At 43.1% G+C, this 20,724-nt stretch overlaps 1 protein-coding gene across 1 annotated transcript in view; it reads left to right on the plus strand.

The window, feature by feature from the left end:
• Nucleotides 1–20,724, plus strand: part of TRAPPC9 (trafficking protein particle complex subunit 9) — a 334,571-nt gene that overhangs the window by 3,759 nt on the left and 310,088 nt on the right. The window contains exon 2 of the mRNA XM_066625482.1: nucleotides 10,566–11,156. Within this exon, the coding sequence (XP_066481579.1) occupies nucleotides 10,573–11,156 (584 nt within the window). The 5' untranslated portion in view covers nucleotides 10,566–10,572. The remainder of the gene's footprint in view (nucleotides 1–10,565; nucleotides 11,157–20,724) is intronic.

Genomic DNA, 20,724 nt, shown 5'->3' on the forward strand with positions numbered 1-20,724 from the left:
TGGCTTTATTGGTGGTTGCCACGTGGTTGTGGAATTCCCACCCTAAAACTGTAATCCTATACATATTGTACTTACTTGGGAATAAGCCTCATTGAACACATTGAAAATTTTTATCTAAATATAAAAAAATGAAGAAAATAAATGCTGATAGTGAAGGCAAAAATGTATGTGTTGCTTTCCAAGGAGGGTTTCTTCCTCAGTTTTTTCCTCTGCTTACTCATAAAACCCTTTCATAGAGTCTCTTGGAGACACCCAAGATCAAAGCACGGCACCAGCTCGACCTGATTCTCACCATACGCTCCAGCCTTCCCAGCATCAAGATCACACGCAGTTGTCAGGGTGCTGCCTGCAACACTGACCACTCCCTGGTGTGCAGCAGAGTGAAACTGCAAACTAAGCGACTGTATCACACAAAAAAGGAATGAAGACCTCGCATTAACACCAGCAAGACCTGGGATCAGGGAAAAGTGAATTTGCACGAGCGCTTGAGGAATCTCTTCCAGGCCCGGTCGATGCAGATGCATCCAACAGATGGGAACATTTCAAGAATTCTGTTTACAACACCGCCTTGTCTATATTCGGCAAGAAGACCAACAAGACGGCAGACTGGTTTGAATCCTACTCTGAGTAGTTGACACCAGTCATTGAGGAAAAGAGGAGAGCTCTAGCAGCATACAAAGCCTGTCCCAGTGAGAGCAACCTGCAGGTCCTCCGAGCTGTTCGAAGCAAAGTCCAGCAGACTGCCAGGAGATGTGCTAATGACTACTGGCTCCAACTCTGTTCCCAGATACAGATAGCTGACATGGGCAACATCAAGGGGATGTATGATGTTATCAGTCTGGCCCTAGGCCCAACACAGAAGAAAACTGCCCCTCTGAAGTCTGCCACAGGCGAGGTCATCCAGGACTGGGCACAGCAGATGGAACGCTGGATGCCGCACTAATCTGAGCTATATTCCAGAGAAAATGCAGTAACCGAGGAAGCACTGAACAACATTGAGTGCCTGCCTGTGTTGGAGGAGCTTGAGAGTGAACCAACCCTAGAAGAACTTCACATGGCCCTGGACTCCCTCGCCTCTGGCAAGGCACCTGGAAAAGACAGCATCCCTGCTGAAGTCCTAAAGTGCTGCAAAGAGATCATTGCCACTGAGCTGCATGAAATCCTCTGCCTCTGCTGGAGAGAAGGTGGAGTACCATAGGAGATGAGGGATACAAACATCATCACGCTGTACAAGAACAAAGGCGACGGGGTGACTGCAATAACTACCGCGGCATCTCTCTCCTTAGCATTGTAGGAAAGCTGTTTGCCCGAGTTACACTGAAGAGGCTGCAGGTACTTGCAGAGAGCGTCTATCCGAAATCGCAGTGCGGATTCTGAGCCAACAGATCCACCACCGATATGGTATTCTCTCTTAGACAGCTGCAGGAGAAATGCAGAGAACAACAACAGCCACTCTTTATAGCCTTCATAGATCTCACGAAGGCTTTCGACATGGTCGGCAGGGACAGCCTCTTCAAGATTCTCCCCAAGATCGAATGTCCACCCAGGCTCCTCAGCATCTTCAGGTCCTTCTACAAGGACATGAAGGGCACTATGGATGGCTCAACATCAGACCCCTTTGACATCCGAAGCGGAGTGAAGCAGGGCTGTGTTTTTGTGCTGACCTTGTTTGGGATTTTCTTCGCTGTCCTGCTGAAGCAGGCCTTTGGAACTGCAACAGAAGGCATCTATCTCTGGACCAGATCAGACGGAAAGCTCTTCAACCTCTACAGACTGACAGCAAAGTCCAGCTGAAATGTCTGCGTGGCTTCCTCTTTGCCAACGATGAAACTGTCACCGCCCACTGTACCAAAGTTCTCCAGCAGCTCATGAACTGTCTTAGCAAGGGCTGCCAAGACTTTGGACTGACGATCAGCCTGAAGAAAACACAGGTCATGCTTCAGGATGTGGACTAACCTCCCTGCATTACAATCTCTGCACATGAACTGGAGGTTGTCCATGACTTTGTGTACCTTGGCTCAACGATCTCCGACACTTTCTCTCTCAATACTGAGCTACACAGACACATTGGCAAAGCAGCTACCATGTTTTCCAGACTCAAAAAGAGAGTCTGGTCCATCAAGAAGCTGATGGAACATACCAAGATCCAGGTCTACAGAGCCTGCGTCTTTGAGTACACTTCTGTACTGCAGCAAGTCATGGACTCTTTGCACACAACAGGAGAAGAAGCTGTTCCACATGCGCTGCCTCCGACGCATCCTCGGTATCACCTGGCAGGACAAAGTTCCAAACAACACAGTCCTGGAACGAGCTGGAATCCCCAGAGTGTATACACTGGTGAAACAGACGTCTGCGTTGGCTTGGTCATGTTGTGAGAATGGGCGATGGTCGGATCCCAAAGGATCTCTATGGAGAACTTGTGCAGGGAAAGCGCCCTACGGGTAGAACACAGCTGCGATTCAAGGATATCTGCAAGAGGGATCTGAAAGCCTTAGGAATGGATCTCAACAGATGGGAAACCGTGGCCTCTGAGTGGCCCCCTTGGAGGCAGGCTGTGCAGCATGGCCTCTCCCAGTTTGAAGATGCACTATCCGAACAGACTGAGGCAAAGAAGGAAGGCCCATAGCCAGGGAGACAGACCAGGGACACACTACAATTGCTCTCAGTGTGGAAGGGATTGTCACTCCCGAATCGGCCTTTTCAGCCACTCTAGACGCTGTTCCAGAACCACCATTCAGAGCGAGATACCATAGTCTTTTGAGACTGAAGGTTGCCAACCTGTTTCCAAGAAGGGTTTCTTCCTCTGTTTTTTCCTAAAACAGCTGAATCCTGTGCATGCTTACTCATAAAACCCTTTCACTTCAGTTGGACTTACTCCCAAATAAGCTTGCATCACACTGCAACCTGTGCATATTGTTCCTGGCATCTGATCTTCCATGTCTGCGTGTTGTAATTCATACTGTCCTTGCATATTTACTTGCCTACATTCTTGTGGGCCATTCTGGGGAGAAGTGTAGAATGCCTTGATGTGCAAGATCCCACCTGGGCTCAGTGACCAGAAGTGTTTAGTTCTTAAGTGAAAAAGGTGAAAATTCAAAAACAATCCCTGGAGGTCCAAATGAATTTGTGCAATAGGAACTTACAAAGAGGGATCTGCAACAAAATGTTGCAACTCTCTAACACTAAATTTTTGCCCATCCCCAACTGTTTGTTAGACTCCAGCAAGTCAAGCCCCCCCATCAGTGTTTTGCTGTTGTCTTTTTCCCAACTGCTATCTCAATATACCATGGTTGAGCACATCCCCAGCATCAGGCTGTTTTTGGTTGTCTGATCTTTGTTTACTTTACAAATTTATGTACTTCTGCATACTTAGTCCCTCATATACTTAGGGACTTAGTCCCTCATATACTTAGTATACAATATACTTAGTATATTGAAACCTCTTATTTTGGGATGGCCTCATTTTGTTTGCAGTCTAATAGACTTTCAACCACTGTTGCAGGTCAAGGCAAGGACCAAATGGACACAATGGAGGTCGAAGGAGCAAGTTTATTTTCATTGCTAGCATTGCGTCTTAGCAAGATCTCTCCCAAAGGCTGAGCAGTGAAATACTCAGGGCTCCTAGCTTTTATACACATCAGATTTAACTTTGATTGACATACAACAAGCAACCTGTCTCAACAGCTCTAGCATACCATGTGAATCTCCGCCTCTGCCTACACCTTCCACTATTCAACATGCTCTACTTTATATGGCATTTAAGAAAGCTGTGGAAAATTACTAAGTGCAAAAGTTTCATCTCTCCCTCCTTGTATTAGCTAATAGGATGCTTGCAAAAATCTCTTTTCTAACCACCTGTCTGTTGCAGTTAAGCTAGCAGTTTCCTGTTTTTTAACTGCAAAAGTTCTGCAAAACAACTTCTTGTGGTCAAAGCTTGTGTCTGCAACACCACTTCCTCTTTAACACAGATACAGGGGTATGTCCAAGCATTCAGGTGAACCAAACAACTAAGTACAAGGGCCTACTTTAGCCAAGCACTCTGTACATGCTCAGAACAGGCTCAAATAACTCTGCTCATGTACAAAACCCCAGAAATCTGGCTAGGCACTGTCACACCGCCAGCGTTTGCTGTTAGGCATACATGATAGTCCAAGTTCAAACTACTACATGTAAGACTTTTACAGTGTTGCACACTTTCATAACAATGTAGAAACCACTGATCATAATTTTGTTTTGTTTTTAATTCGCTTACACTAGATGCAAAATGCACTTTTGCTACAAGCTTATCTTTTGCAACTTGTATGCATTCTTAGCATTTATCCTGTAGTGGAGACACAAAAACTGGACAACTGCAGAAACGTAACGTTGTTAATTTGTTTTCTTGTAATACAGATTAATGACAAGGGTTCATCTTGTTATACTTTTAGATTAGCAATTTTACACTTTTAAATACAGAAGAGCACAGTTGTAACTTCAAAAATCAAAGACACTTTAAATACCTGTCACTTGAAACTAGTTAACCTTTTGACTTGGATGCTCAGATCTTTTTATGTATTCTTTTCTCTTTCTTATCTTATTTTGTTTCATCAGGCCTGGCAACTGACAAGAAACTTTTAGTGAGCACTTCACGCGATGGAAGCAGACCTGTTTAAAACAAAATCTGACTTGACAGACACAGGGCAAGCAATTAAACATGTTGCAATATTGAAATGGATGCAACTTGCTGATTTCACTTAAACTTTTACAAACAGACACCAATTTACAATAACAATAATACGCACTTTGAGAAGTATGGGGCCATTCCTAGACTCAAGCTAACCTCCTTGGGATTTACAAAGGTCTTGCGGAGTTCTGGGATCCTCCCCTAACCTCAAGCAAGCTTTCCCATTGTTCTTAACTGCTCTAAAATCCTAACTCTACCTAAAATGATGTGGTTGAAATAAATTTGATTGCTTCTTTCATGTGTCTTCTGCTAAACTCTGTTCTCTTCTCTGATGATAGTAGCAAACCAAACTTTGTTTCTTCTCATATTACCATAGGAATCCTTTGATAAATTGTTTTTGAAAAAGATTTACCACTGACTTGGCTGCAACTGGTACTCTCAGTTAGTTCTTCTTTGTTCAATCTTCCTTTGGTTAAACTATGTGGTTCTTAACTCTAGTTTCTTTCTCTTTTTCTTGAACTGCCCAACCTCAAAGGGTTGCTGTTTTTCAGAATTCTGTACATGGCTTGCTGGAATGATTGAAGAGGAAAGAATAATATTAAAAGACACTGTTGGTTTTTATTCCTTTCCTGTTGAATACAAAGGGTTTCTCATAGAAAACTGAACAATTTTGCACAGTACAAATTCTGCTTAGAGGAAAACTTAAACAAGCTATTGTTTTTTGTGTTTTGTTTTTTTTACAGACCTCTAAATACATACTACAGTGAACTTGAAATATAGGCTTACAATTGTCGTGGCACAACATGGACTTTTGGGCTTTATCTTTTGTAGTTAGTGTTTTGTTTAAGGTCATTGACAGAACATTGTTGTATTGTTTTTTTGCTCTGTGGTTCTTAGAAGCAACTTAAAATTTAGATAGCACAACAGTTTCCTTACAGATAGGTACTGTTACATTTTAACATAATAATGCATACTTATGAGCTTGTATTAAAGAGGAAATCTAGACTTACCTTTTGAACACTAAATTCAACTTGCTAAGTTGTTTTTCTTTATTCATTCATTTACAAGTCAAAATACTATTTGTGTTTGAATTCACTTCTTGGAAATGGCTTGACATTCAAAGTTCAAGAAGACAGCTTACTGTTTTATACAGATACTTAAATAGATTTTTTTTATAGAGAACTTTATGCAAACTTTCATTGTTTATAGAACACTCAAAAGAAACATTTGTTAACACACTTTAATTTTTGAACTTTCTGAACATTTTTTTTCTGAACCTTAAAAGAAGCAAGGACTCGACACATATTTAGTTCTTGTTTGTAGTGTGTCCCTTTTCCAGCATAGTTTTAAAACCTTACAAGTAGAATGCAAATTTTAATCTTCATTAGTAGGAGTATGAACACAGGATGCACTTGAAATAGTTTGAGCAAACATAATCATGAGACCCTTGATACTTACTGGACTCTTTGGTCTTACGGGAGAGAGAGAAAACTTAGTTTTTTCCCCCTCTAAACAAGACCACTAAATAGTTTACTAATATTCATAAATCATTTGTCAGACACCAACTAAAGTCTTTCACTGGATTCAATTTACTTACCTTATATATATATATACTCATTGACACAACACAAGCTAATATTAACTGATGTGGACTTCACGGTTAGGACTTGTTTTTCTCCTTTTACCTACAAGCTCTGAAGAGATGGGCATTTCTAATAAGAAAAACCTGAAACACATCTTAACTATAGTAAAACAGGTTATAGTTCATTTAGTTTACAATATACTTAAAACAAGTAAACAGATCATAGAATACAGACTTGTTACCGAGGCTCTGAAAACACATTGGACCATTTAGACAGATGAACGTTTTTACTGGTACTATTTAAACTTACATTCTGAGCTGGTACTATTCACACGCATGATTGAAATGTTTCAGTTTACTACAGAACCTTGGTACTTTATTCTACTTTACTTTGTTCTAAAGGACCTTTGGATCTTAGTTTGGACCTTATTCTAACTTCTCTTGTACACCCTTTAAGTCTACTAGTACCTCCTCTTATGGTTGGTGATTCTTGGCGTCAGCCTGTTTAGAATCTACTCTTGCTAACAGTTCCTCTAACTCTGCTTCATTGTCTAGACTCAATCATCTGTTTAGCTTGTTCCTTGTCTTGTTGTCTTTGCTTCTTGGAACAAGCCTCCCAGCAAGTGCTGGCAACTTTAAAGACTTGCTCCCTTTTTCTCTTCTTTGACTCTTTCGGGTTTCCTAGCAAATGCTAGCCACTCAATCTTTGAGAATTTAAAAACCCCTCTTAATTTCAGAGACTCAGTCACTCAATTCACATGTCACATATCTGAGACTTAATGTACCTTCAGTTCGTCTCACACACACCTTAGTCACACAGGCTTATTCAACTCTTAAACCATATTACATCTTGCCAAGTCACACTTTACGGACCCCCCTTTGCATATGGGATACAATGTCATCCTCAATTTGTTCTTGGAGAATTGACTTGATGGTCCTTTTTGCTTTCCTTATTCTTATTTCATCAAGCTTTTGAACCTGTTGATTTGTACGGATAAAACAGACAGGCAAAAACCACATACCTTTTTTTAAAAAAGGAAACAGTGAACATAAGAACATAAGAACAGCCCCACTGGATCAGGCCATAGGCCCATCTAGTCCAGCTTCCTGTATCTCACAGCGGCCCACCAAATGCCCCAGGGAGCACACCAGATAACAAGAGACCTCATCCTGGTGCCCTCCCTTGCATCTGGCATTCTGACATAACCCATTTCTAAAATCAGGAGGTTGTGCATACACATCATGGCTTGTACCCCGTAATGGATTTTTCCTCCAGAAACTTGTCCAATCCCCTTTTAAAGGCGTCTAGGCTAGACGTCAGCACCACATCCTGTGGCAAGGAGTTCCACAGACCAACCACACGCTGAGTAAAGAAATATTGTCTTTTGTCTGTCCTAACCCGTCCAACACCCAATTTTAATGGATGTCCCCTGGTTCTGGTATTATGTGAGAGTGTAAAGAGCATCTCCCTATCCACTCTGTCCATCCCCTGCATAATTTTGTATGTCTCAATCATGTCCCCCCTCAGGCGTTTCTTTTCTAGGCTGAAGAGGCCCAAATGCCGTAGCCTTTCCTCATAAGGAAAGTGCTCCAGCCCCGTAATCATCTTAGTCGCTCTCTTTTGCACCTTTTCCATTTCCAATATGTCTTTTTTGAGATGCGGCGACCAGAACTGGACACAATACTCCAGGTGTGGCCCTACCATCGATTTGTACAACGGCATTGTAATATTAGCCGTTTTGTTCTCAATACCCTTCCTAATGATCCCAAGCATAGAATTGGCCTTCTTCACTGCCGCCGCACATTGGGTCGACACTTTCATCAACCTGTCCACCACCACCCCAAGATCTCTCTCCTGATCTGTCACAGACAGCTCAGAACCCATCAGCCTATATCTAAAGTTTTGATTTTTTGCCCCAATGTGCATGACTTTACACTTACTGACATTGAAGCGCATCTGCCATTTTGCTGCCCATTCTGCCAGTCTGGAGAGATCTTTCTGGAGCTCCTCACAATCACTTCTGGTCTTCACCACTCGGAAAAGTTTGGTGTCATCTGCAAACTTAGCCACCTCGCTGCTCAACCCTGTCTCCAGGTCATTTATGAGGAGGTTGAAAAGCACCAGTCCCAGGACAGATCCTTGGGGCACACCGCTTTTCACCTCTCTCCATTGAGAAAATTGCCCATTGACACCCACTCTCTGCTTCCTGGCCTCCAACCAGTTCTCAATCCATGAGAGGACCTGTCCTCTAATTCCCTGACTGTGGAGTTTTTTTCAGTAGCCTTTGGTGAGGGACTGTGTCGAACGCTTTCTGAAAGTCCAGATATATTATGTCCACGGGTTCTCCCACATCCACATGCCTGTTGACCTTTTCAAAGAATTCTATAAGGTTCGTGAGGCAAGACTTACCCTTACAGAAGCCATGCTGACTTTCCCTCAGCAAGGCCTGTTCGTCTGTGTTTTGAGATCCTATCTTTGATGAGGCATTCCACCATCTTACCCGGTATGGATGTTAGGCTGACCGGCCTATAGTTTCCCGGGTTCCCCCTCTTTCCCTTTTTAAAGATAGGCGTGACATTTGCTATCCTCCAGTCTTCTGGCACCGTGGCCGTTTTGAGGGACAAGTTGCATTCCTTAGTCAAGAGATCAGCAACTTCATTCTTCAATTCCTTAATAACTCTAGGGTGGATGCCATCAGGGCCCGGTGACTTATTGATCTTTAATTTATCAATGAGGTCTGAAACATCTTCTCTTTTAACCTCTATCTGACTTAACTCCTCGGTTAGGAGGGGCCGTTCGGGCAGCGGTATCTGCCCGAGGTCTTCTGCCGTGAAGACAGATGCAAAGAACTCATTTAATTTCTCTGCCATCTCTAAGTCTCCTTTTATCTCCCCCTTTCCCTCCCTCAGTGTAGAGGGGGAGAGAGACAAAGAAGAAATCTTTTGAAATTTCCATAAGTCTTTCTCTACACACATACATGTATAGTCATATACTCACATATGGAATCTACACTCAGAAAAACATACACAAAATACTGACCTAATTGACAAAACAAAGGTCTTGTGAGGAAATATTTTCATCAAGACAGTAAAATGTTTCAACACAAATCTCTATGAGAACCCAAGGGGCACATCCTTCCCCTGTCCATTTCCTTTTGTTCCCGTGGTAATACTTTTTGGCCTGGTCAGACCACCTTGACCCCTGTGGACAAATCTACATCTCACAGAGTTACAGAAATACTTCCCCAATTTTTCCCAATTCCTAGGGGTCAATAATGTTTCACTCTGGCTGCCTGTCCAGAGTTACTAGGCTGTCCCCAGGGGGTGATCAAGCCCCTCTTCTCCCTCAGCTGGAGGGAGGACTACGTCTGCTATCCCCAGACTCTCACCTGTCCGGACATCCTTGGGGGGGGGTTTCTTGGGGAACTTGGTCCCTACTGAACTTGGTCCTTGCCTCCTTCCTTGGTTCAGGGTGCAACAGTGACTGGCCCCAGGATGGACGGCCGGAGAATTGTCCCCATGGACAAGAGGTCCATTGGCGCCAGGGCAAAATGCCGGGGCAAAATGCTCAGGCCTTCCCTCCAGTGGGCAAGTACACTGGACCACGAGGTGAATACACCACCTCACCTTTGATCCGAGTCACGGCACCAGAAATGTTGCAGGTTAAGGCAAGGACCAAATGGACACAATGGAGGTCGAAGGAGCAAGTTTTAACTTAGGTTGCTTGTCATATGTCAATCAATCTCAGCAGCTCTGGCATACCACGTGAATCTCTGCCTCTGCCTACATCTTCCACTATTCAACATGCTTTACTTTATATGGCATTTAAGAAAGCTGTGGAAAATTACTAAGTGCAAAAGTTTCATCTCTCCCTCCTTGTATTAGCTAATAGGACACTTGCAAAAGTCTCATTCCTCTTCCAACCACCTGTCTGTTGCGGTTAAGTTTCCTGTTTTTTAACTGCAAAAGTTCTGCAAAACAACTTCTTGTGGTCAAAGCTTGTGTCTGCAACACCACTTCCTCTTTAACACAGACACAGGGGTATGTCCAAGCATTCAGGTGAACCAAACAACTAAGTACAAGGGCCTACTTTAGCCAAACACTCTGTTCATGCTCAGAACAGGCTCAAATAACTCTGCTCATGTACAAAATCCCAGAAATCTGGCTAGGCACTGTCACACCGCCAGCGTTTGCTGTTAGGAATACATGATAGTCCAAGTTCAAACTACTGTATGTATGACTTTTACAGTGTTGCACACTTTCATAACTGTAGAAACCACTGATCATAATTTTGTTTTGTTTTTAATTCGCTTACACTAGATGCAAAATGAGTGTTCCTGACTACATGCAATGTGCAGAAGATCATCAGACTCTGCTTGTTGTGGTCCAGCCAGTTGGGATTGTTCCTGAAGAGAGCTTTTTCAAGATTTATAAAAGAATCTCAACAGTGAATCAGATCAATGTCCGTGACTCTCAGCGTGTGCTTTATATCCGCTACAGACATCATTACCCACCAGAAAACAATGAATGGGGAGATTTTCAGACGCACCGCAAAGTTGTAGGACTCATAACTATTACAGACTGTTCCTCTGCAAAAGACTGGCCTCAGACCTTTGAAAAGTTTCACCTTCAGAAGGAAATATATGGTTCAACACTTTATGATTCCCGGTTGTTTGTCTTTGGACTTCAAGGAGAGATTGCTGAGCAGCCTCGTACAGATGTAGCATTTTATCCTAATTATGATGAATGTGAAAATGTGGAGAAGAGAATAGAGGATTTTATTGAATCTCTCTTCATAGTATTAGAATCTAAGCGCCTTGACAGAGCCACAGATAAATCTGGAGATAAGATACCACTGCTATGTGTTCCTTTTGAAAAGAAGGATTTTGTAGGACTTGATACAGACAGTAGGTAAGTAGCTTCATTTACCAATGTATAGATCTTCAAAAAATTGCACCAAGTAGTCCTCCTGGTATAATCACAGCAAAATCCTGTTTATGTTTACGTAGAATTAAACTCCCAAAAGTAAACACTCCTGAGTAGGTTTGCATAGGATTGCAGCCTTAGTGTCACAGTTGAGAGAAGATTGTCTTGTTCCTTAAGGTCACATTGTTGTAATTTAAAAAGTTATGAAATTTTATGGCGTTGGCAAACCTCAGTTAACATTAACTTTGTCAGTTAACTTTTGTTAACCTTGTAATCTCTTTTAACAATCTATCTAATGGTACAGAAATTGATAATACTGCCACTCCTCGTTCCATTTCTTTGTTGTTTTTGTGTTGATCAGTTTTTTTAACACATTGCATTTATAGTCTTGTAATTTACTTCCTTTTACTGTAGTGTTTAGTCACCTTTTTCTGTCCTTTGTTTCTCCTTATACATTCATGGATTTTTTTCCTCTAGTTTTTGTGTTCTCTCTCAAAATTTTTGCACACTATAACAATGCCTGTTAATACAATCACAGTCCAATGCTGTACATGTTTACTCAAAGGTATGTTTCACTTTGTTCAATAAGGCTCATGTAAGTAAGAACGAATAGCAACCTTAGAGTAACATTTTGTGAAGTTAAATCTGGATGTTGGCTATTACAGTGATTTACGAAGTCTTAAAAGAAGTACAAATTGATCAGAATTGAAGAATGAAATCTAATAAACACATAGGGCTTTCTTTGGAGTAAACATGAGTTACACTGCCAAAATAGAAAGGCTGAGGCAGAAAAAGTGAGGAGCTAGAAGTGAGTGTTCTGCTAAAAACGTTTCCCCCCCTCAGTAGGAACAATTTTTTACTATTTTATTGGTAATCTTCTGTTGAAAATATTTTTTTCATGTTGTCTTCATGATCCATCTTCTTTTTATGTTCATCTTCTTCTTTTTAGAGCACTTCTGCAAAGGGAGTTTTCTGTCCTTCTCCCTTATGCCTCGAATGCATCAGATTCCCTGGAAATTTTACAACATTTGACCTTGCAAATAAATCAACAAAAATAACTAGTTCACAGATATTTTCTTTTTCCTTTCCTTTCTCTTTTTTTACTAGCTGATCTGCTCACACATTTGTGACACAGTAATAATCTGAAAGAACAAATTCTTTTTCCAGTGTACAAATGCTTCCCTGCATGGTTGCCTGGATGATTCTTATCCACTCACTGGATAGTCTGGGGCATGACTGAACCCATGCTTATTGTGTCCATCTGCCTTGCTGATAGGGAGACAGAACATGGAGGATAAATCTTTTTTCTGCTGTAGAAAAGATGGTCATACAGGCAGTCCTGTGCCATAGCATGCTTTTGAGGAGTTTGATGAAATGCCAAAACAGATATACTTGTTGAGATATCTGCTTCTAGTCTTTATCATTTCCCTTGTAATTTCCACTGATTATCTTGTGCTTTCTTTGACACAGACCTTTTGGCCACACACCTACAAGCTATAGCAAAATGCTTGTACAGTGGGCCCTTGGTATCCCCAGGGGATCTGTTCCAGGACCCCCTGTGGGTACCGAATTCCATTGATAATGAAATCCGTGTGTGTGTCTGCATGCGCCCCGTGCTTGCAATTTCTTACTTGGGGCTGCACCAGGCCTTCCAGAAGTTGCACATGGCCTCCTCAGAAGCCTCCTGAGTGTGACTGGCATTTCCGGTTCATGCCAACAGACCAGAGGTGCCTTCCAGTCACATCAGGCAGGCTTTCTGAGGACCTCCAGTTGAGGGCTTGTGAATGCTGAGCTTGTGGTTAATGAGGGCCCATTGTAACTGTTGAGAACAATTTCTAAGGTAACGAGCCATTATTTTCTCTGACAAATCGGTCAGATTTCAACTCTCACTCTTCCTGAATACTTTGGGTGAGATCATACTTGCATTTCAATTAGTTATGATACTGGCTAGTGGTCTTTTGACTCAATTTCCAGGCCTGATGAGCTTGTATTCAAGCTGTTTCTCAGAAGTTAAGCACTCTGTGTTCCATGTAAGCTCATGTCCTGTATACTTGGAAAAGGATCCACTTGTTTTCAACTGGGCTCCCAGATAACTGGGCATAGGATTGCAGACTTTTACGGGTGTTTTACTTTTTCTGGATTGCAGCTTTATTGCCTCCTTTTCATTTCCCCCCCCCCTCTTTTCCATTCCTTGTGTGTGTTCCTCTAATTATGGGGAATAAGATTAATTTTCTCTTATGGCTGTTCTTATTTAATATATTGGTTTTAGGTTGATTTGTATTTTGTATATTCCACCTTGGGACCCAAAATGTAAAATACATTGAACCATTCAAATTGACTCATTTGGATGCAATGGTGGTAGAAAAGTGAGATCTTAAGTTTCCATCGCTGCCATGCAGTAGTTCCTAATATGAGCTCTTCCCCATATTCAGTTAGATTTGTTACCAGTTTTCATCTGTCAGTCTAGTTGTCATTTCTGTTGCTTCACTACTACCTTTTGTATTGGCAACCTTCAGTCCCGAAAGACTATGGTATCGTGCTCTGAAAGGTGGTTCTGGCACAGCGTCTAGTGTGGCTGAAAAGGCCAATCCGGGAGTGACAATCCCTTCCACACCGGGAGCAAGTGCAGTCTGTTCCTGGTCTGTCTCCCTGGCTATGGGCCTTCCTTCTTTGCCTCTTAGCCTCTGACTGTTGGCCAAGTGTCTCTTCAAACTGGGAAAGGCCATGCTGTACAGCTTGCCTCCAAGCAGGCTGCTCAGAGGCCAGGGTTTCCCACTTGTTGAGGTCCATTCCTAAGGTCTTCAGATCCCTCTTGCAGATGTATCACAGCTGTGGTCTACCTGTAGGGCGCTTTCCTTGCACGAGTTCTCCATAGAGGAGATCCTTTGGGATCCGGCCATCATCCATTCTCACAACATGACCGAGCCAACGCAGGCGTCTCTGTTTCAGCAGTGCATACATGCTAGGGATTCCAGCACGTTCCAGGACTGTACTGTTAGGAACTTTGTCCTGCCAGGTGATGCCGAGAATGCATCGGAGGCAGCACATGTGGAAAGCGTTCAGTTTCCTCTCCTGTTGTGAGCGGAGAGTCCAGAATACAGAAGTGTACTCAGGACGCAAGCTCTGTAGACCTGGATCTTGGTATGTTCCGTCAGCTTCTTGTTGGACCAGACTCTCTTTGTGAGTCTGGAAAACGTGGTAGCTGCTTTACCGATGCTTTACCGATACCCACTCTGCCAAAGATCTCCAGCAGCTCATGGATCGTTTTAGCAAGGCCTGCCAAGATTTTGGACTGACGATCAGCCTAAAGAAAACACAGGTCATGGTTCAGGATGTGGACTCACCTCCCTGCATTACAATCTCTGCGCATGAACTGGAGGTTGTCCATGACTTTGTGTACCTTGGCTCAACGATCTCCGACACTCTTTCTCTCAATACTGAGCTAAACAAACGCATCACTACTACCAACTTTTGAGGAAAACCAAGGAGTTGTGTGATCTCTATTCCAAGTGAGAGGAGACTTGGGAGCTATCATGTCTACAGCCTGGGTCATTTTCCTGTCTGTGAGATTGATCAGGGCATTGACCAAAGTTCCTTGGTCAATCTTGGCGACAGAAAAATTATCCAGATAAATCAATTTTAGAAGGTCCCCTTCCACCCCTGAAGAACTTTAGCAGTCACTAGGCTATGGGATGCAGTTGCACCATGATTGTTCCAGCTACCCTGGTTGCCATTGTTTCCTGTCACAGTTCAAGGTGCTGGTCATTGCCCTTTAGAGTCCTTGTTGCTTAGGACTAAGCTATCTAAAGGATTGCCTGCTCTTATTTGAATGATACCATGGTGGCAAAAGCCAAAGCAAGTTTGAAGAGTTTGAAAATGATCTCTCCAAACTGTGTAATAGGTAACAAAGTGGCAAGAGTTTCAGAATAGACAAAAGGAAATACTACTTATAATGCATAATTAAACTTTTTGTTGTTGTTGATACAAGATGTGGCAATGGTAGTTGCTTAAAAGGCTTTAAGAGGCCAGTGTACAAATTTATGGATGCTACTAACCATACCGGCTATATACTGCATTCAAGTTCAGTGGTAGTATGCCTCTGAATACCTGTTGCAGGAGAGCAGTGTCAGGAGAGAGAAGGTGCTTTTCTCTCCTGCTTGTTTGCTTTTCAGATTCATCTGGTTGGTCACTATGGGAAATAGGATGCTGGTCTGGATGGGCCTCTGACCTGCTCCAACAGGCTTTTCATAGGAATCGCTCCACCCACTAAGATCTTCTGGGAAATTTCCCATTAAAGTTTATCTGGTGTTGGATATTTACTTTGGCATGGGAAGGGTGGGATAAATAAATGTGCAAGAAGGCCTTTTCCATTGTGACATCTGACCTGTGGAACTCTCTTCTGCAGTAGGTGAGATTGACTTCCTCCCATTTGGTGTTTCAATACCAACTAAAGATTCATTGCTTTCAATTAACTTTTGCTGATTATTTTTATGTTCCCCATTTGGCTTATATTTTATTGATTGCTGTGGTTTACTTTGTGCTAATTTTATGTTGTGAGCTGCTTTCCAATTTTTTTGTGGTATAAAGAGCCCAGAGTTGTATCCTTAATAATTTTTACTGTGTGCTTCTAACCTAGATTAAATAACCAGGGGTTGGGGGAAGTTAACTATTGTGAACCTTCTGTTTTAAAAGACTTCAAAAATAATGGACATTGTATCTTGTTGGCATCCTTCAGTCTCGAAAGACTATGGTGTCACGCTCTGAATGGTGGTTCTGGAACAGTGTCCTCTCCAGTGCGCGAAGCCTGGGTAAAGTAGGTATGGAGGATAGGCTGTTACCCATGCAGCAAATCCCCCCTCTCCACGTCGCTGAAATGGTCCAATGGAAAGGCAGAAGCCAATACGGTTGGTTCAAGTGGCGTCGCAGGAGTTGCCAGAACGTGACTGTGTTCAGCCATGAACTGCCTCAGGGACTCCGGCTCCAGATTTTGCCTCGAGGTTGACTCCTGAAGCCTTTTCCATAACTGGATGTAGCCACAAGGCAGTGGAGGTTTGGGATCAGAGTTTTCCTTCTCTCAGATGAGCTGCCTTCCCAGGCTGACGAGTCTGCTGCTTTGAAAACTAGTCATATGTGTTGCACATGTGCACTGGTGGCAGCAGTTGCTACCCTGCACATGCCCGCTCTCGTCTGATCTTGGAAGCTAACCAGGGTCAGGCCTGGTTAGTACTTGGATGGGAGACTGCCTGGGAATACCGCATGCTGTAGGCTTATACCATAGTCTTTCGAGACTGTAGGTTGCCAACCAAGTGCACTGGTATAACTGACTTTTGGCATTGAAGGATACCCTTCTCCCATTAGTCCGTAAAATTGAGAGTTTGTTGTACTGTACTCTTAATGGGTTGTATTCAAAGTTCTGCTGTGATGGAGTTACAGAAGACATGGGCTAAGTGGTGGTAGTGAGACTTTTTTCTTTTAAACCTTTTTTTCTGGTTTCATTTGTACCTCTGGTGATAGCAGTGGCTTCAGAATGATTGACCTCACATGATGCATAGTCATTGCCTTGAAAGTTCTTGGAACAGCAACTGACAGTAATCGGTCATTGTCAGCTTGTCAACTACTGGTAAACTCATAGCTGCTCTTGGAGACTATCCCATCCAAATATTCCAACTCCCTTCTAATGCCCACTTTTTGGCTAATTAACACTCTCCTTTTCCAAGAACAGCAGTTGTGGTGTGCAAAGAAATGCAGAATTCCTTATCAGTTAAGCAATTAACAAGAATTTATTGCTACAAACACATACACTCCCTGCAAGTCCTCTTGTCCAGTGGCTTCCCCTCCCCAAAACTCCACTTAACTCAGTGGGTAAAGGTCTGAAGCCTCCAGTGCATGGTCTAATCTCCAAAGCACAGTCCAGTCTTCCCAATTCAGTCTTCTGCAGCAGAGTCCCTCCTCTCCAGCAGTGTCCTCTCCAGCAGAGTGTCTCCTTCAGCAGGGTCCTGGCAGTCCTCTCTTCTGTGTCCTCCAGCAGAGTCCTGGCAGTCCCCTTCTCCCATAGGTCTGGGTCAGGGTAGCCTTTGGTCTGGTAGCCTTGCTCCCTCTGAAGCTGCCTTTTATCCTTGTATGTCCCTTGTTAAATCCAAATTAGGCTCAGCTGTGAGTTACCTCGTTAGCGCATTCAAAGTCCCGTCAAGGTCAATGAAGCTCAGGTGTCCATCCAGGTCTTCATTGGCCTTGATTGATTACAACTGTGGAGCCAGCCCTGCCCTTCCCAGAGCTGTCAAAACATGGAATCGCTGTCAACACCACATCGTCCACCCGATGATCTTCCATTACAAAGACCCAGTAAGAAAAATGTTTATTAAAAGTCCGACCACTGTCGTGAATGAGGATAAGCACCCTCCCCCAGCAGATGATTTCAGTTTGTTGCAAAATCCAGTTTGTTGAAAATCCTTCATGCAGTTCAAGGAATTTGGATTTTCTGTGTCTTTTCTTGCACAAATTCTAAAATGGCCCTTCCGTGAGTACTAGAAGTAGTACATTGGAACACAACCAGATTGTCTCATGCGTAGACAAAATGGGGAGGGGGACTTCCCTGGCCTCTATGCCAGGGTTTCTCAAACTTTGAGGGAGCTTTACTTCCTCAGTAAGTTCTTGTGTGGGAGGGGCTAGGGTGTCGCTCAGGGGAGCAAGGGGGTGCTTGTGCCTTACTTTGCATGATACTGGGCTGCAGCAGGCTGCAGAGGTGCGGGGAGCCCTGCCCCAACGCTTGGAACCTGCAAAAGAAGCGGGCGCAAAGCACTTACGTTTTGCAGGAGGTGTTTTGTGCCCGCTTCTTTTGCAGGTTCCAAGTGTCGGAGAGCGCTGTGCAGGGCTTTCTGCACCTCCTGCAGCCTGCTGCAGCCCAGCATCATGCAAAGTAAGGCACAAGCACCCCACTTAGCGACGCAATCCTGGGGATCGCATCGCTGTCTCCCTCCCCTTCCCCCGCCCCTTAAAGGGACGGGGACTAACTAGTTGGCAACCTTCAGTCTCGAAAGACTCTGGTATCGCGCTCTGAAAGGTGGTTCTGGAACAGCGTCTAGTGTGGCTGAAAAGGCCGATTCGGGAGTGACAATCCCTTCCACACTGGGAGCAAGTGCAGTCTGTCCCTGGCCTGTCTCCCTGGCTATGGGCCTTCCTTCTTTGCCTCTTAGCCTCAGACTGTTGGCCAAGTGTCTCTTCAAACTGGGAAAGGCCATGTTGCACAGCCTGCCTCCAAGCGGGCCGCTCAGAGGCCAGGGTTTCCCACTTGTTGAGGTCCACTCCTAACGGGGACGGGGACGGGGAAGTGTTACACAAACTGGTGGGTGAGAACCACTGCTCTATGCTTTGGTGGGTTCTGTGCTTCACAAAGACAATCAGCCTGGCAGCTGCCCCATATGAACCTTGTCCTGTGCTGCTGCTGCAGTTGTGACAAGTACTGGAGGAATTGGTAGAGAGTTACTGCAGCCTTGTTCTGTTTGCTTTTCTGGAGTGATTGGAACAAGTCTGCAACCTCCCTTGCTGCCACCACCTTTAAACCAGACTGGGTGAGAGAATGCTGGAAGAGCCAGTACAGCTTCAGCTGTACTGTCCTAGGCCCTGAGTATTGTCCTAGGCCCTGAATTCCCCTAGGATTGTCCCTGAAATGGACCCAATGTCTTCTGTGTGGTAAAGCAGAAAAGGGGTTCTTTTCCTCCTTCTAAGCTGTGCGACCAAACCAGAGCTGTGTGCAGCTTCCTCCTTGGCATTCCAGAGCTTGGTGATGATGTTTATGTCATTGTCAAGTGTTCCAGAGCTAGCCCTGCACAGCTGCAATAGGACTCTGCTTACTCTCTTCAAAAAAATAGAGGGGACATTGCTCTTAACTCAGTCATGCAGCTGGTATATAGTAAGCTGTTGAGGTTGAGAGAGAGAGAGAGAGATACACTTTACAGTGCGTTAGATGTTTCATGTACTTGTCACAACTATGAAACATTGAGTTTAAACACTGAATGTGTATTGTGGCATTTCACATAAGTCTAGGATCTGTGATAATTCTTATCTAGAAGATGCATGCTGATAAACTTGTAAATACCTTTGCATGCAATGTGTAAGAGATTGTATGCAAATGTGTATAGGCAATGTGTATAGGCAAGAGATGCAATGTGTATAGGCCACAACACCAACAAGGCCAAGTGCTAAATGCAGCAACTTTTGTTACTCAACCAATAAGACCTCACTCATTACCATAGTTTCTCCTGTGAACATGTTGATGAAAACAGGAAGGTTGTTGTTTTACTTTTCTAAACTATAATGAAAAAGTGTTCTTTATTGGCATCTCTTTTTAAACTGTGCTTCACTTCAGTACTGCTTTGTTTATGTGGCTGTTTGATTTTTTTCTATTCTTGTGTGTTTCTAATTTTTGTTTTGTTCCTTCCTTGTTCCTTTTTTATTCTCTCTCATACTGCCCTGTGAGTGTGTTTTTGGGTCTCAAAAGGTAGGCTTCTGATTATACTGTATTTTAAAACTAGCTAGTTTTTGTGCGCTATCTTTCTACTTTGTCACCATTGCATAGCATTGCTTTTTTGTGTCTTTAACACAGCTAATGTTGCTGCCTGAACTCCTCCTGTTGTAGTCCTTTTGGCATTTGGCAAATCTTGCTTTGACAGTGATGTTTGGATTTTTGTTGCCCTCTTTAGCAGAGTAATGGAGTGAAAACTTAAAAAAAAAAAGAGCTTTTTTTATAGCTTTTGACCTTCTTAGTCTACTGGTCTTTGGGTGTGTATATGTTTGGTTTAATGCCCTGCAGCTATGACAAAATTCTCTATTGTTTAGTTTCCGAATTGAAAAGTTCTGTCAGTCATGGAACGTCAATGCTGTGTTGGTTTTTGAAAGCCTAGGTGGTTTATAACTGTCAATAATTATAGTTAAGCTTGTCCTCTTCCAATTTATGGAAATGTTACAAAAAACATTCATATGAAAATCTACACCAGTGTATTTTGCATGATTCTTTTTTTCCTCAAAGAAAAAAACTTTTCTTTTCTCCTCTCAGAATATGATGCCTGATTACTTGTTTGTGGTGAAGTGCCTTCCTGTTTAGGTCTGAATTACATTTTTAAAATACTCTGGCCATTGTAAAGCTTATAATGGGCTGATGTATTTTAACTTTAAAGGAAAAAAAAAGTTTTTTTTTAAAGTTTGTACTGCAAACTCATATGATTTTGCAATGGGCTAGTTCAGGTGCAAGACCACACCATGATTTGGCATTGTATGGATGAGCCTTAGGCTTGCATGTTTCCTCATCTCCTACCTATCATACCTACCTTGTTTTTCTCGTTTGTAGCAAGCCATGGTTTACCATTATGTCTAAAGCAGGCAGAGTATAGCTTGCCTGAAAAACAGAATTGGTTACCATGTTTTAATTGTGGTTTCCAATTCTGACTTTTTGGAAAACCATGGATTGTTTGGGTTGGATATAATGACAAACTCTGGTTTCCTATGAAAGAAGTCTGGAAGTAGGAGGAAGAAGCATGCAAAGCCAAGGTTTGCTTGC

Source organism: Tiliqua scincoides, chromosome 4 (genome assembly GCF_035046505.1).
Source record: "Tiliqua scincoides isolate rTilSci1 chromosome 4, rTilSci1.hap2, whole genome shotgun sequence".
Classification (NCBI taxonomy): domain Eukaryota; kingdom Metazoa; phylum Chordata; class Lepidosauria; order Squamata; family Scincidae; genus Tiliqua; species Tiliqua scincoides.